This window comes from Salvelinus namaycush, chromosome 6 (assembly GCF_016432855.1).
Source record: "Salvelinus namaycush isolate Seneca chromosome 6, SaNama_1.0, whole genome shotgun sequence".
Classification (NCBI taxonomy): domain Eukaryota; kingdom Metazoa; phylum Chordata; class Actinopteri; order Salmoniformes; family Salmonidae; genus Salvelinus; species Salvelinus namaycush.
Genome location: NC_052312.1, coordinates 21883030 through 21900250, shown reverse-complemented (window position 1 = coordinate 21900250; position 17221 = coordinate 21883030). Strand labels below are relative to the sequence as shown.

The 17221-nt window shown below is 41.7% G+C and overlaps 1 protein-coding gene across 1 annotated transcript; it reads right to left on the bottom strand.

Annotated features, from left to right (window-relative positions):
• Positions 1-9253: 9253 nt before the first annotated feature.
• On the bottom strand, positions 9254-17213 carry LOC120049774 (E3 ubiquitin-protein ligase TRIM39-like). Its single transcript, XM_038996183.1, has 9 exons — positions 17103-17213; positions 15337-15569; positions 13686-13897; positions 13365-13524; positions 13111-13206; positions 12418-12651; positions 11752-11899; positions 10239-10265; positions 9254-10035 (listed from the first exon to the last, which is right to left on the bottom strand). Exons 2-9 carry the CDS (start codon positions 15544-15546, stop codon positions 9497-9499), a joined length of 1626 nt encoding a protein of 541 aa, XP_038852111.1. The 5' UTR covers positions 15547-15569; positions 17103-17213; the 3' UTR covers positions 9254-9496.
• Between the last annotated feature and the right edge of the window lie 8 nt (positions 17214-17221).

Genomic DNA, 17221 nt, shown 5'->3' with positions numbered 1-17221 from the left:
GCTGCGGTTCTCTGGTGAGAAGTACCACAGGCTTTCCACTTACACTATATAAACAAAAGTATGTGAACACCCCTTCAAATGAGTGGATTCGGCTCTTTCAGCCACACCCATTGCTGACAGTTATCGAAAATCGAGCACACTTCCATGCAATCTCCATAGACAAATATTGTCAGTAGAATGGCCTTACTGAAGAGCTCAGTGACTTTCAAAGTGGCAACGTCATAGGATGCCACCTTTCCAACAAATCAGTTGGTCAAATTTCTGCCCTGCTAGAGCAGCCATGGTGAACTATAAGTGCTGTTATTATGAATTGGAAATGTCTAGGAGCAACAACGGCTCGGCCGCGGAGTGGTAGGCCACACAAGCTCACAAAACGGGGACGCAGAGTGCTGAAGCGCGTAAAAATCATCTGTCACACACACCCGAGATCCATACTGCCTCTGGACGCAACGTCAGCACAATAACTGTTCGTCGGGAGCTTCATGAAATGGGTTTCCAAGGCCAAGCAGCCTGGAGCAGTGGAAACACGTTCTCTGGAATGATGAATCACGCTTCACCATCTGGCAGTCCGACGGCTGAATCTAGGTTTGGCGGATGCCAGGAGAACGCTATGTGTCTGAATGCATAGTGCCAACTGTAAAGTTTGGTAGAGGAGTAATAATAACGGTCTGGGGCTGTTTTTCATGGTTCGGGCTAAGCCCCTTAGTTCCAGTGAATGGGAATCTTAACGCTACAGCATACAATGACATTCCAGATGATTCTGTGTTTCCACCTTTGTGGCAACAGTTTGGGGAAGGCCCTTTCCTGTTTCAGCAATACAATGCCCCGGTGCACAAAGTGAGGTCCATACAGAAATGGTTTGTCGAGATCAATGTGGACGAACTTGATTGGCCTGCACAGAATTCTGACCTCAAACCAATCGAACACCTTTGGGATGAATTTGGGATGAATTGGCCGACTCGGAGCCAGGCCTAATTGCCCAATATCAGTGCCCGACCTCACTAATGCTCTTGTCGCTGAATGGGAGCAAGGCCCCGCAGCAATTTTCCAACATCTAGTGGAAAGCCTTCCCAGAAGAGTGGAGGCTGTTATAGCAGCAAAGGGGGGACCAACTCCATATTAATGCCCATGATTTTGGAATGAGATGTTCGACGAGCAGGTGTCCACATACATTTGGTCATATAGTGCATGTTTTCCTGCACGTCCTGATACTGTCAAGCCTGGAAGTTCCCCAGGGTCAACATTATGGCTAAATTCCAGGCTGACTACCAGTGAGCGAAAGATTCTATGAGAAACAGTGACATACACTCCGAATTACCTAAAATGATAAATCCTATATTGGTCTTTCAGAGTCAGGCCAACCAAAGCTGTACTGTGCAAATAGTCTAATAGTAGGCTTACCATTGAAACAGATAAATGAGGCTGTCAACTAAGTCAGACATTTTTCCACATTTTTTCTGGTTTCCACAAAAATGGTTAACTTCTTATGGCTGCATTCCCGTTAACGGGATGATATGACAACAGCCAGTGAAAGTGCAGGGCGCCAAATTCAAAACAACAGAAATCTCATAATTAAAATTCCTCAGACATACATGTGTCTCATACCATTTTAAAGGTAATCTTGTTGTTAATCCCACCAAAGTGTCCGATTTCAAATATGCTTTTCAATGAAAGCACCACAAACGATTATGTTAGGTCACCACCAAGCCACAGAATAAGCACAGCCATTTTTCCAGCCAAAGATAGCAGTCACAAAAAGCACAAATAGAGATAAAATTAATCACTAACCTTTGATGATCTTCATCAGATGACACTCATAGGACTTCATGTTACACAATACATGTATGTTTTGTTTGATAAAGTTCATATTTATATAAAAAAATCAGAGTTTACATTGGCGTGTTACGTTCACTAGACCAATTTTGAGCTCTGGTTAAAATAAAATACATTTAGATTTTTTGGTGTGTAGTTATCCTCTAATTCAAGTGCACAGGCACCTAGCACTGTTGTTTGGTTAGCGGTGTTTGAGTTGGAGTAAAGCAAAACAATTGGCCACTGGTAGGCATAGGATACTTTGTACAGTAGCTAGTTAACATTTAATTCAGGTTTTGGAAAGCCTTCCATCTACCATAAGATGGTTAGACCTATCACTAGCGTCGTATGTTTTTCCTGTTGTTTAATTGTTTGCAACCTGGACATTATACTTCATATTATGAGGTGTCTTACCTTGATTGAAAGTGGCCTATAGCCAAACTTCCACCATAGAAACATGGAAGCAATTATTTTATAAAAACTTCCTCATATGCATTTCTCCTGTTCCAGCCTATTAGTTTTCTTTCAACTTTCTTTCATTGTCTAGCAGCCAAAGGCATTATCCTAGTCACATTATCAACATATGATAGTTGTTGCATCTTTAGATCTCCCCTCTAAATTACTAACGGATATTTCCATCTTTGTCCATGAAACCACTCGCACGTGGGGTGCGCATTTTAGAACAGAGTTTCCTCCTGCAAATTGTATTTTAGAACATTCTCACAGTTCTGGGCCTACCGCAGTGTGCACATTGCTGAGCTGAAATTGTGAAGAAATAATAATTTATCAACATTTTAAACAAAACATTCTGATCTGTTCCATCAGCCTTATTAATTGACATGGCGTATACCTCTGCCGCACTACTTTCATACGCATTGTGGGGATTAAGAAGTGAGTATGCGCAATGCCCACTGAAAATATGTGATATGGGTATAAGGCTTGCGTGTACCTTCCACTACACCACTGCCGACTACATTGCAGAAGCATGCCAGATCTCACAACGCCTGGTTATGTGTTCAACAAATCAGTTAACCACATCATTATGGTATAGCTATATGATGCCTGTCTGCTCAGTCAATGACGTGGCACACAACCCTTGGTTGATAGAATGCAACGCCTGCGATGTACTCGACCTGGAACATGATGTGTTCCCATCTACGTGTTCCCATCTGTACGAACCAGTACATGATGTGTATTTGCCCAGATGGTAGCACTGTATGTGGCACTGAAGACTAACTGTGGAAAAGTATTTTTGCATCCAAAAGATACCTTTTATCTCAGAAGGTTAATGATTAGCAGGGTTGCACACCCGGTGAATGTGAACAGATTTTGTGGCAACGACACAACTGTGCCCGTGTTCTGTCCTAAGAGGGTAAACCACATCTAGATCATTAATTTACCTAATTGAAACTAGTTCTGAACATAAGGAAGCACACTATTTGTATATTTATATACATATGTTTCATATCTACATGGCTAGAATGAAACCTGAAAAATATATTTAATTTTTAAACTAAAAAAACATCCACAATCTGTCCAGAATAAATGTTGTAAATTGGCTTGGGTTTCTGATGTGATTGCTGTTTTGATGTTATGTATGCTTGCTTAAGACCAAGACAAATGACTATCACCATTATTAAAAAGCAATAAAAACATTTTTATTCTGATATTTTATTGCTTCATGTATTTCTTTATTTATTCACCAGAAATGTGGTCAAAAAGTACCTTCTAAGCTAAGGAGAAGATACACAATCTTTAAGCATAATCTATATTTAATAATTGAATAGGTCTGAATGGTTTGATTGTCTTGTATGTCATTCCCCCCCAAAACATATTTGATTATACAATATTAATCCAGCTGCTATATTATTGTGAAGAAAAACCAACAGCAAGACAAAAACCAAGGTACAAATCATTATAGCACATTACAACACATAGCCTGTATCTTCGTTGAGATTTCACAAAGCTTGCCATTAGTAACAATAAAAGGTCCAATCTACAATAAGAGTCCTTAATAAGTCTGCAATATCAAATCAAATCAAATTGTATTGCTCACATACACATATTTAGCAGATGTTATTGCGGGTTTAGCGAAATGCTTGTGTTCCTAGCTCCAATAGTGTAGTAATATCTAACAATTCACAACAATACACACAAATATCAAAATAATTAAATTAAGAAAATATAAATATTAGGACGAGCAATGTCGGAGTGGCACTGACTAGAATATAGTTGATACAATATATACAGGTCATTCGGAAATTATTCAGACCCATCAACTTTTTCCACATTTTGTTACATTACAGCCTTATTCTAAAAAGGATTCAATCTTTTTCCCCCCTCATCAATCTACACACACTACCCCATAATGACAAAGCAAAACAGGTTTTTAGACATTTTTGCAAAATAAATTAAATTAAACATCACAATTAAATAAGTATTCAGACTCTTTACTCAGTACTTTGTTGAAGTACCTTTGGCAGCGATTACAGCCTTGAGTCTTTTTGAGTTTGACGCTACAAGCCTGGCACAACTGTAGTTGGGGAGTTTCTCCCATTCTTCTCTGCAGATCCTCTCAAGCTCTGTCAGGTTGGATGGGGAGCGTCGAGATGTTCGATCGGGTTCAAGTCTGGGCTCTGGCTGGGCCACTCAAGGACATTCAGAGAATTGTCTCAAAGCCACTCCTGCGTTATCTTGGCTGTGTGCTTAGGGTTGTTGTCCTGTTGGAAGGAGAACCTTCGCCCTAGTCCAACAGTTGCAAACAAGAGTTTCTATTGGACAAATTCCGGTAGGTTTATTTACATTTTGGTCTGTTTGCTTCTGTTTAACCTTTCTCGCCCCGGGGTTCCGCTAGCGGAAACACCCACAACATTCCGCTGCCTTCGCAGAGCGCGAAATTCAAAAAATATTTTTTAGAAATATTTAACTTCCACACATTAACAAGTCCAATACAGCAAATGAAAGATAAACATCTTGTGAATCCAGCCAACATGTCCGATTTTTAAAATGTTTTACAGCGAAAACACAATATATATTTATGTTAGCTCACCACAATAGCCAAACACACAACGCTATTTATCCACCGCATAGATTTTTAAAATTAACTTTACCATAACAAACAGCTTACGTTATAGCGAGACAGCGCCCGCAAAAAGTGCGCAGAATAGGACTAAACATTTTCCACAGAAATACGAAATAACATCATAAATTGTTCTTACTTTTGATGAGCTTCCATCAGAATCTTGTACAAGGAGTCCTAGGTCCAGAATAAATCGTTGTTTGGTTTTAGAATGTCCTTCTCTCCTGTCGAATTAGCAACCTTAGCTAGCCATGTGGCGTGAAGATGTCCATCTCCTCTCGACGCATAGAACGGAAAACTCCAAAAGACCCATTAGACGTTAAATAAACTGATGAAACTCGGTTGAAAAAACCTACTTTATGATGTTTTTCTAATATGTATCAAATAAAAACAAAGCCGGAGATATTAGCCGTCTATACCGAACGCTTTTCAGAAGCCAATGCTGATGTCCTTCCCGCGCCTAGGTAGAGAAAGGAAATTGTGGTCACGTCATTCCAAGAGCTCTTGTTTGACCTCAGATCAAGCTAGACACCCCATTCCACCTTCCACTGCCTGTTGACATCTAGTGGAAGGCGTATGCAGTGCATGCAAATCCATAGAAATTAGACAATTGAATAGGCAGGCCCTGGAACAGAGCATCGTTTTCAGATTTTTCACTTCCTGTCTGGAAGTTTGCTGCCAAATGAGTTCTGTTTTACTCACAGATATAATTCAAACAGTTTTAGAAACTTGAGAGTGTTTTCTATCCAATAGTAATAATAATATGCATATTGTACGATCTAGAATAGAGTACGAGGCCGTTTAAATTGGGCACGATTTTTTCCCAAAGTGAAAATAGCGCCCCCTACACACTAACAGGCTAATCACATAAGCCTACGTTAGCTCAACCGTCCCGTGGAAGGGACACCGATCCCGAAGAAGTTTTAAATGCAGTGGATCACGCTTTCAGTTTTTCGTGAATGCCGCCATCCATCCACGGTTTCTGGTTAGGGTAGGTTAACAGTCACAGTGGGTAGGACATCTCCAATGCACTTATTTATAAACGCACTCACCGAGTCAGCGTATAGATCAATGTCGTTCTCTGAGGCTGACTGGAACATATTCCAGTCCGCGTGATCAAAACAATCTTGGAGCGTGGCTTCCGATTGGTCAGACCAGCGTTGAATGGTTCTATTCACTGGTACATCCTGTTTGAGATTCTGCCTATAAGCTGGAACTAGCAAGATGGCGTTGTGGTTGGATTTGCCGAAGGGAGGGCGGGGGAGGGCTTTGTATGCATCGTGGGAGTTAGAGTAGCAGGGGTCAAGAATATTAGCCCTTCGTGTTGTGCAAACAATATGCTGATAAAATTTAGGTAACATTGATCTCAAATTTGCTTTGTTAAAATCCCCAGCTACAATAAATGCAGCCTCCGGGTATATAGTTTCCATTTTAGATAGAGTCGTGTGAAGTTCCTTGAGGGCCATCTTGGTGTTTGCTTGGGGGGTGTTTGCTTGAGGGGGTACACAGTTGTGACTATAACTGCCGAGAATTCTCTTGGTAGATAGAATTCCTTACATTCAAATGCCGGCCATTCTAAGTCAGGTGAGCAGAAGGACTTGAGTTCCTGTGTGTTGTTGTGATCACACCATGAGTTGTTAATCATAAATCATACACCCCCGCCCTTCCTCTTCCCAGAGCGGTATTTATCTCTGTCTGCGCGATGCATGGAGAAGCCCGGTGGCTGGACCGATTCCGACAACATATCCCGAGAGAGCCATGTTCTGTGAAACAGAGAATGTTACCTGACAGAGCTTGAGAGGATCTGCAGAGAACATTTTTAGAATCTCCCCAAATATAGTTATGCCAAGCTTGTAACGTCATACCCAAGAAGACTGAAGGCTGTAATTGCTGCCAAAGGTGCTTCAACAAAGTACTAAGTAAAAGGTCTGAATATTTATGTAAGAGAGTTAAATCAAGTAAATGAAAGCATGTTAAACGGTGATAGGCCTTCATCAGGGTTGCGGTCAATTTGAATTGAAGGCACTTAATTCAGGAAGTGATGATTTTTTTTGTTTTTCTTGTAATTTATTTTTCTTATTTTTAATTTTTTTAATAAAAAAATAAATAATTTACCCTTTTTTCGTGGTATCCAATTGGTAGTTATAGTCTTGTCTCATCACTGCAACTCCCCCACGGACTCGGGAGAGGTGAAGGTCGAGAGCCGTGCATGCTCCAAAACACAACCCAACCAAGCCGCACTGCTTCTTGACACAATGCCCACTTAACCTGGAAGCCAGCCACACCAATGTGTCGGAGGAAACACCGTACACTTGGTGACCGTGTCAGCGTGCACTTCGCCCAGCCCGCCACAGGAGTCGCTAGTGTGCGATGGGACAAGGACATCCCTGCCGGCCAAACCCAAACCCGGAAGACGCTGGGCCAATTGTGTACCGCACCATGGGTCTCCCGGTTGCGGCCGGCTGTGATAGAGCCTGGACTTGAACCCAGAATCTCTAGTGGCACAGCTAGCACTGCGATGCAGTGCCTTAGACCTCTGCGCCCCTCGGGAGGGCCATTCAAGAAGTGATGTTAATTTAAAATAAAAAAATTGAAAACTTTTAAAATAAATTGTTTCTACTTACACTGAACAAAAATATAAACGCAAAGTGTAAAGTGTTGGTCCCATGTTTCATGAGCTGAAATAAAATATCCCAGAAATTTTCCATTCACACAAGAATCTTATTTTGCTCAAATGTGCACAAATTTGTTTACATCCCTGTTAGTGAGCATTTCTCCTTTGCCAAGATAATCCATCCACCTGACAAGTGTGTCATATCAAGAAGCTGATTAAAGAGCATGATCATTACACAGGTGCACCTTGTGCTGGGACAATAAAAGGCCACTCTAAAATGTGCAGTCACACAACATAATGTCACAGATGTTTCAAGTTGTGAGGGAGAATGCAATTGGCATGCTGACTGCAGTAATGTCTACCAGAGCTGTTGCCAGAGTTTAATGTTAATTTCTCTACCTTAAGCCGCCTCCAACATCGTTTTAGGGAATTTGGCAGTACGTCCAACCTGCCTCACAACCGCATACCACGTGTATGGCGTTGTGAGGGCGAGCGGTTTGCTGCTGTGCACCATGGGGGCGGTATGGTTATGGTATGGGCAGTTATTAGCTAAGGACACTGAACACAATTGCACTTTATCAATGGCAATTTGAATGCACAGAAATACTGTGATGAGATCTTGAGGCCCATTGTGAGGCCCATTTTTTTAAGGTATCTGCGACCAACAGATACATATCTGTATTCCCAGTCATGTGAAATCCAGAGATTTGGGCCTAACAAATGTATTTCAATTGACAGATTTTCTCCTACTAACAGTAAATCTGTAAAATCTTTGAAATTGATTCTCCTCTTCTTGCTCATAACCCATTTGACCTTGTGGAAGTGCCTCCTTACTATTAGAGGGGAAGCACTGACACCATCTGGGAGTTTTCCAACACTGTAAACAGTTATGGGAAGATTATAACACTGATGTGTGTATTATTATCGAACGTCATCTTCACCTTTCCCAGTACTTGTATGGGCTGGGAACTCTCTGTGATAACACTTATTTACAGTACATTCACAGTACATCCTGCATTATACAAAAATGAAAACACTGCTACTAGTAACTTTATAAAGTAAAATACTGTTACTTAGTTGCATAATACTGTACATTTGATAAACTGTAGAGCAGCTGCATTAGTTTGAAATTGTATAGTTAGGTTAATGAAATTATTGGAAGCCATTTATTTTTTTCAACTCGCCGTTTCTTGTTTGTGTATTTATGACATCAAAAAAGAATGGTCAAATGTTGCACAATCCTGGTGTGGAAAGCTTTTAGAGACTTACTCAGAAAGACTTACACTTGTAATCACTGCTAAAGGTGCTTCTACAAAGTATTGACCCAGGGGTGCTAATACTTACGTAAATTAGATATTTCTGTATTTTATTTTGGCCATTATGGGTTATTGTGTGTAGATTGCTGAGAATGTTTTATTTATTTAATCCATTTTGAATTCAGGCTGTAACATGACAAAATGTGGAATAAGTCAAGGGGTATACTTTCTGAAGGCACTGTAATTGTATGTGTGGGGTACAGAGATGAGGTAGTCATAAAAAAAATCATGTTAAACACTATTATTTAACAAAGAGTGAGTCCATGTGACTTGTCAAGCAAATTTTTACTTTTGAATTTATTTAGGCTTGCCATAACAAAGTGTTGTATACTTATTGACTCAAGGCATTTCAGCTTTTCCTTTTTTATTCATTTGTAAAAGTTTCTAAAAAATATAATTCCACTTTGACATTATGCGGTATTGTGTGTAGGCAAGTGACAAAACGTTTCAATTTAATACATTTTAAATCCGGGCTGTAACACAACAAAATGTGGAAATAGTGTGTGAATTTTCTGAAGGCACTGTATACAAAACTATTAATTAAAATATTTATATGTGTAATAAAGTACAACATTTGTACCTGACCCTCTGACCCTAACCCAACCCTAAACCTAGCTGTAGCACTAATCCTAGCCTGAAACAAGTCTTTCACCTTCAAGGCCAAACAATGAGTGATCAGCCTATTTCTGTGATGACCAGTGGATCTGAGTTCTTCTTCCCATTCAGAAGATGTGGGCTGAGATATGGATACATTTCCCCAGTGAAGGAATACCCAGTGAAAGAATATATATGAGCCTTAGCTTCCACATCATAAAAAGACACCAACCCTTCCTCATAATCCACAAACACCCCCACCTTCTGGGGTTTCTCCATCCGTGACAAGAGAAAAGGAGGGTCCCCCAAGGCTCCGTATTGGTCCCCATTATAATGCACTATTGCCCAGTAACCATTAGAAGGATTCACCGAGAGTTGCCCCTTCCTGTTGGCATCTCCTCTTGCAATTCCCAGATCCCAACCCGTCTTGTTCCCGACATCCACCTCCCAGTATGATCTCCCAGACGTTAACATGTTGTGCCCCAGGACGCTGCCGAAGTGATCAAAGCGATCCGGACGGTCAGGGAGGTCCTGTATCTTCCCTCCGTCTCTCACCTCTTTCCCGTCCTCAGAGAGAACCAGATGTATGTTGGCCGTGTCTGGGTCCAGGGTCACATCAACTGAATAATATCAGATACGGACGTTATTGTTATGACAAGATACAGCACAGTATTTGGGCATGTACAAGGCCTATCAGTTGGCCTGAATGAAGTTAAAATGTGGCCTACTACAAAGTGAATGTGGTTGAGATCGATGTATGCTAATGAAGATTGAAGTCTTTATATACTAATGTATTTCTACCCTGAAATGTAACAATACACACCTGCAAACTTCAGGATCCTCTCAAGTTCTGTAGAAGAAACACATTTTTGGGCTGTCATGGTCAATTGTAGTATGACAAAGCTAAACAAAGAATACAGCAATGTATGCAGATTATATGTCTAAAATGTAGTGCATTCGAAAAGTATTCAGACCCCTTTGACTTTTTCCACATTTTGTTACCTTACAGCATTTTTCTCAAATGGATTCAATTGTTTTTTCCCCTAATCAATGGGGGGACCATACCCCATAATGACAAAGCAAAAACAGGTTTTCTGTTTTTTTTGCACACAAAAAATGAAATATCACATTTATTGTTCGGGTTCAAGTCGGGTTCAAGTCCGGGTACTGGCTGGGCCACTCAATGACATTCAGAGACTTGTCCCGAAGCCACTCCTGCGTTATCTTGGCTGCGTCCTAAGGGTCGTTGTCCTGTGCTCTGGAGCAGGTTTTCATCAAGGATCTCTCTGTACTTTGCTCCGTTCATCTTTCCCTCGATCCTGACTAGTCTCCCAGTCTCTGCCGCTGAAAAACATCCAAACAGCATGATGCTGCCACCACCATGCTTTACCGTAGGGATGGTGCCAGGTTTCCTCCAGGTGTAACGGTTAGCATTCAGGCCAAAGAGTTCAATCTTGTTTTCATCAGACCAGATAATCTTGTTTCTCATGGTCTGATTCCTTTAGGTGCCTTTTGGCAAACTCCAAGCGGGCTGAAATGTACTTTTAACTGAGGATTGGCTACCGTCTGGCCACTCTACCATAAAGGCCTGATTGGTTGAGTGCTACAGAGATGGTTATCCTTCTGGAAGGTACTCCCATTTCCACAGAGGAACTCCGGAGCTCTGTCAGAGTGACCATTGGGTTCTTGGTCACCTGCCTGACCAAGGCCCTTCTCCTCGATTGCTCAGTTTGGCTGGGCGGTCAGCTCTAGGAAGAGTCTTGGTTGTTCCAAACTTCTTCCATTTAAGAATGATGGAGGCCACTGTGTTCTTGGGGACCTTCAATGCTGCAGACATTTTTTGGTACCCTTCTCCAGATCTGTGCCACGACACAATCCTGTCTCGGAGCTCTACAGACAATTCCTTCGACCTCATGGTTTGGTTTTTGCTCTGATATGCACTGCCAACTGTGGGACGTTATATAGACAGGTGTGTGCCTTTCCAAATCATGTACAATCAATTGAATTTACCACAGGTGGACTCCAATCAAGTTGTAGAAACATCTCAAGGCGGATCAATTCTAACAGGATACACCTGAGCTCAATTTCGAGTCTCATAGCAAAGGGTCTGAATACTTAAGTAAATAAGGTACAAATAAATTAGCTAAAAAAAATCGAAAACCTGTTTTCGTTTGGACATTATGGCGTATTGTGTGTAGATTGATGAGGAAATGTTCTTATTTAATCAATTTTAGAAAAAAGACTGTAACGTAACAAAATGTGGAAATAGTCAAGGGGTCTGAAGACTTTCCGAATGTACCGTATATGTATGGTTTTCAACACTGTCTTCATCTTACCGATCGAGGAGAGCTTCTCAAGCTCCTGCTCAATTTTCTCCATCATGGCTGAGCAGCTGCTTCTCATGGTACCAAAGGAGACTTTAGTATCAAGCGAGACCTCAGTCCAGTCTCTACCATCACCCAGCCCCGACAGAGATGGGAAGGTCTGGTGGAGAGACAGATGGAGAGGAAAGAGAGAGGGAAAAAAGAGACAGTCACAGAGAAAGATGATTCAACGGTTTTATTTCATTATATCATTATAGTGTATAATTATATAAATCATATTCGGAAAACAATTTGACAGACAATAGACACCCAGTCCAGTACAATCCATGCATTTCACACATACTGGTACACAAACACATGCGTCAACCAACTTAGGAACAGCTTGCAGACTTTTCAGTCACCTAGCCCCATTCGGAGTGCGAGCAGCTTGCAAACTCTTCAATCATATAGCTCAATAAAGAGTGCGAGCAGCTTGCAGACTGTTCAGTCATCTTCCCCAATATAATGCGAGCAGCTTGCAGGCTGTTCAATCACTTTAGCCCAATACAGAGTGTGAGCAGCTTGTAGGCTGCTTGTAGGCAACTAGACTGATACAGTGCAGTGCCGGGAGGAATCATTTGTGGATGATCTATGCCGCTCACAGAGCAAAAGGGTTAACGTTCAAGTAAAGTCGCTCACCTGCAGGAAGTGAATGTGATCCTCTAGGTTAGCAACGTCCTCCAGCTGAACGATGATGTCTCTCAGCTGTCTGATCTCTCTCTGCAGCTCTTGGGTGAGTTCTTCTGCCTCTCGCTCCACGTCCTGTTGCCTCTTCTCCAGGGGCCTGAGAGCCTCTCGCTGGGTCTCCTCTACAGCTGTCATCACCACTTCAAACACAGAGTCTATCTCCCTCCTCTCCCTGTCCAGTCGGGCCTAAAGGGATAGACGGTGGACAACAACTCAGTATCACCTCAATGTCTATCTCATTCCCTCGCTGTCTGTCTCACTTTTCACTTGACTTTTCTCTGTGCTTGTCTCACTGTCCGTGCGTGTACAGTATGTCTCATGTCTCCAGCTCTCTTTCTGTATGCATGTCTCACACTCTGTATCTCTTGTCCCTCTCTATGTGCAACAGGTCTCTCTGTCTCACGTTGAACTATCTCACTGTTACGGTGCTCCACCTCTGTATCTACATGTGGACTTGTAGTACCTCACTCTGACTCACACAGGACTCCCCTTGCAGGCATATACCTAATGTATGCAGTGCAGTCCAGTTTTTTTTTACTATCTTTGCTCTCGCTCTCTCGCTCTTCTTGTAGAGCACTGTTACAGCACAGCTCTGTGCTTGCAGGTAGACATGTAGTACCTCACTCTGAATCACTCAGGACTCACCTTGCAGAGGTCCATGGATTCCCTGATCTCCTCCACCTTTCTCTCTCTCTCCAGGATCCTTTCCTGCGTCTCAGCCAGGCTGCTGCCCAGCTCACCCTTGGAAATTAAAAAACACGGAAAGAAAAGGAATTATACATGAGTTTATCCTTATTAATGTAATTGAATGTAATAATCACTCAATACACACTCTCCTTCAGGCTCACCCAATACTATACACATAGCCATCGTGGAACCCTTAGGAATTACGACCTCACCTTCTTCTTGTCCCACTCCGTTTCTGTGGAGACGACCTCGTGACCCTCCTCCATGCAGAGGGTACAGACACAACGCCCCTCCGCCCTGCTGTACAACTCCAGGGGTCGACCATGGGTCAGACAGGCCCTCCCATCTAGGTCATCCACAGGGGCCACCAACCTATGTATAAAATGTTACACTTTCCAATCAAGAAAAGTAAGAATAAAAAACAAGTGTATCCAAGTGTGTTTTCTGGTGTTATTTCCTATTATGTAAATGTTGAGTTTCTTCAAGTTTTTTGGTATGAACTGTGATTAAGAATCAACAAAGTCAAAGTCCACCTGTGGCCCTTCAGCCTGTCTGCAGAGGTGTGGGTTTGCAGGTGAGTCTCGCAGTATGAGGCCAGGCACAGCAAGCAGGACTTATGGGCCTTGAGTTTCCTCTCAGTGCAGACATCACAGGCCACCTCGCCCAAGGCTCCGGAATACTCCCCTGGCTTCCTTTCCTGGGCCTTCTTCAGTTCTTGGATTAGGGACCTGAGGATGATGTTCACCTGTGGGTAATATTGTATTGCGCTATTATGCTTTGTTTATCCATTCATTATTCAATCTAATACAACTTTATCGATCACCTCAGGGACAATTAAGAAAAGCAAGTTAGTTTTTTATTCCTTATTTTATCAGGTGAGTTGACTGATAATACTATATTATTTACATCAATGACTGACGGAAAGTTATAAAACATAGTCAAAATATATACTTAACCCGACAAAATATATAAGCAAGCAAAAAACACAAACAATAGAAAATGTAATAGAAACATAAGATCGAGCATAGAATCATAAGAAACACATTCTTCCTTAAAAAGGTCCTCAGGCAGCCGTCTGAACTGCCTCAGAGGCACCAATTCCTCCAATTTCAGCGAACTCGGTAGACTCAGGCGTACTCAACTCTTACCCTACGAGGTCCGGAGACCGCTGGTTTCCTGTTCTACCTCAAAATTCATCTAACACACCTGGTGTCCCAGGTCTAAATCAGTCCCTGGTTAGAGGGGAACAATGTAAAAATGCAATGGAACTGACTTCGAGGTCCAGAGTTGAGTTCGAGGGCTGTAGACCATTCCATAAGCAAGGTGCAAAATAGCTATAGCTAAATTTACCTAACTCTGTCGAGATCTAAGGGATCTCCAGGGTAAGCCATCCCTGAGACCGTGTCTGATTTCTGTAGGATAACAGAGAAGTGAGGTACGGTGATTGTTTACGCAAGAGGGATAAACAAAAAAAATTGCAATGCATCTATGAAACTTCAAAGATGGCCAGTCTACTTCCTGGTACAGAGTTCAGTGATGTGTGCTGAAACTAGCACCCGTAATTAAAAAGTGTAATGCAGAAACTGCATCCAGTGGCTTCAATAGAGTGGCAGCTGAGTTCATATAGATGATATCGCCGTAATCTAAGACAGGAGTGAATGTCGACTGAATTATTTGTTTTCTGCTATTGAACGAAAGGTATGACATATTCCATTAAAAGAAGTCGTTCTCAACTAACTCATCTACATGCATTTTGAAGGAAAGCCTATCATAAATCTAGACGCCCAGATATGTATAAGCGGTGACACGATCAATGAGGGCACCATCCAATGTATGTATGCATAAATCATCAGACACATTTTTGTGATTTGAAAAAGTCCATATACTTGGTTTTACCTGCATTACGTACCAATTTCAATTCAACGAAGGTTACAAGTGTCATTATCAACACATCCTCCACATAATTTTTTTTGTACACAACAGACACCATTCCCCAATACAATACATCCTCCCCAATCACATTTGATGTATTTATGTTGATGTAAATACTGCCAACTAGTGGGGAAAATGGCTGAGACAGGATGTGTTATATTGAGTTTTTCTAGCACTTAAAATGTCTGGACTGCCTTGTTACTTGTGGGTTTCTCCATAAATGCATCTTGAAGAAGAAGATTAATATTTCACCTGCGGGTTACTCCTCAGATGCTCCTTGCAGAGGGGGCACGCGAGGTCATTCAAGTGGAGGTTGCGGCCCAGGCAGGACTGGCAGAAGCTGTGGCCACAGTGGGTGGTGACGGGGTTTTCAAACAGGTCCAGACAAATAGAGCAGTAGAGATGGTGCTTGATCAGAATAGGGGTGTCCATGTTGACGGAGTGTAAGGAAGAGGAGGCCATGTCTGGAGCTGGAGTCCTTTAACCTGTCAATATCAAATATTTCAGAGAGTGTTTGTTGTCTGCAATTTGGATCTTCAGTTGATTGGACTGTTGGAGTCAGACTGTTGGAGGCTGGATCTTCAGTTGAAAGAGGGGTTGTTGTTCGTTTCTAGTCATCTCTCTTCCTTCCAGGCTTTTTCCTTCTCTTGACTTTATATTGAGATTGGCAACTTTCACTTTCAGAAGAAAAATCCTGGAAGGAAGAGAGATGACTAGAAACGATTCGGTTGACCGTTTTATGTGTGGATTAAATGGCGGAGTAGAGGACCTTGTGCCTTTCAGGTAAAATAACAACTCAATGTTTATATCCCAGGACAAATTAGCTAGCAAGTGCAAGCTAACTAGCTAAATTGCCATAAATGTTTAATGCTTTTCGACCTGTCCCCAAATTAATATAATTGGTTCAGAGTTTGTTTTGATATTTTAACCTGCGTGTCGTGATCGCGTTTGGTGTGGGGGGAGAAAATAAAATTATGCACAATGGCGCACTCGCGCAGCCGGTTTGGGTTCCGTGTTAGACCATGCTGGACCAGTATAGACCCACATGGACCAGCATACCAGCATCACCAGCCTAAACTGGTCACCAGCATACCAGCTTGACCAGCTAGTCGGCCAGCCTAACCAGCTAGATGATGCTGGTCGGCCAGCATAAGCAGCTAGAACATGCTGGTCATACCAGCTTGAACAGCATCAGAACAGCATGGACTAGCATAGACCATCTTGAAACTTAGTCGGGTATATGCTGTTTTTTTCAGCAGGGTAAGTATTCATCATTCACTGAGAGACTAAAAGCATATCAGCGACGTCATCTCTTTCCAATGTGGGCTCTCAAGTTTTGATGAAAGGAAGGAGTTTACGTACATTCTTGGTCTTACTTTTGGAGATTCTGGAAGGTAGTGCACCACTGAATTACAGTAAATTACTGCCCTCTGGTGGTAGGAGTAAGGTAAACTCTAGAGTACATTGTCTATTGAAGGTATTTGAATTAGCCAAATGAGAGTGAGCAGTGAGCACACAGACATGCGGGTATGCCCACGGTCGGTCTGACTGGCACACCTAGGTAATGAGACAAGCCCGAAGGCACTTGTGTACCTACAGTAACTTCCGTATCAGAATAATCAGAACACAATAAAGAATAAAACAACCACAAACAGGAAACATAATAACAGTATATGATAGAAGTGTACTTTTTTATATGTTTTGACTATATTTTAAGGAGTTATTAAAAAAGGGAAATTGTGGACTGAAATTGATACAGAAATGAGAAAAACATTGAAGTGATTATTGTAATGGTTCAAAATGTACAATAAGTATACCTATGGTACAGTACCTTATTTCATCTCATTTATTACATGTATAAGCATTGTAGATGTCAATCATACTTACATTGTACATCATCAACCAAAACAATCAATTACAAATGACATGTATACCTAATTTCTTGACAGTAGCATGATGTACACTTAAAAGTAATACAATCTGTTATATATGCAACAACAAAAAAATATTGCCAGTACCTTTCAGATGATGTGAACTTCCTTCACTCTGGGCTCATATGGGCATCCTTTACCTTGTCACGTTCTTTTTCTCCCTTGAGTTTCATTTCAGCTAAAATAATGACCAGTTCCCTTTCCTT

Coding starts and splice junctions, on each gene's coding strand:
- LOC120049774 (XM_038996183.1), bottom strand. CDS start 15,546: ATGGCCTCCTCTTCCTTACACTCCGTCAACATGGACACCCCTATTCTG. Junction 11,900..12,417: donor ATCACATTCACTTCCTGCAG/GTGAGCGACTTT, acceptor TCTCTCCACCAG/ACCTTCCCATCTCTGTCGGG. Junction 10,266..11,751: donor TGAGAAGCTCTCCTCGATCG/GTAAGATGAAGA, acceptor TTTCTTCTACAG/AACTTGAGAGGATCCTGAAG.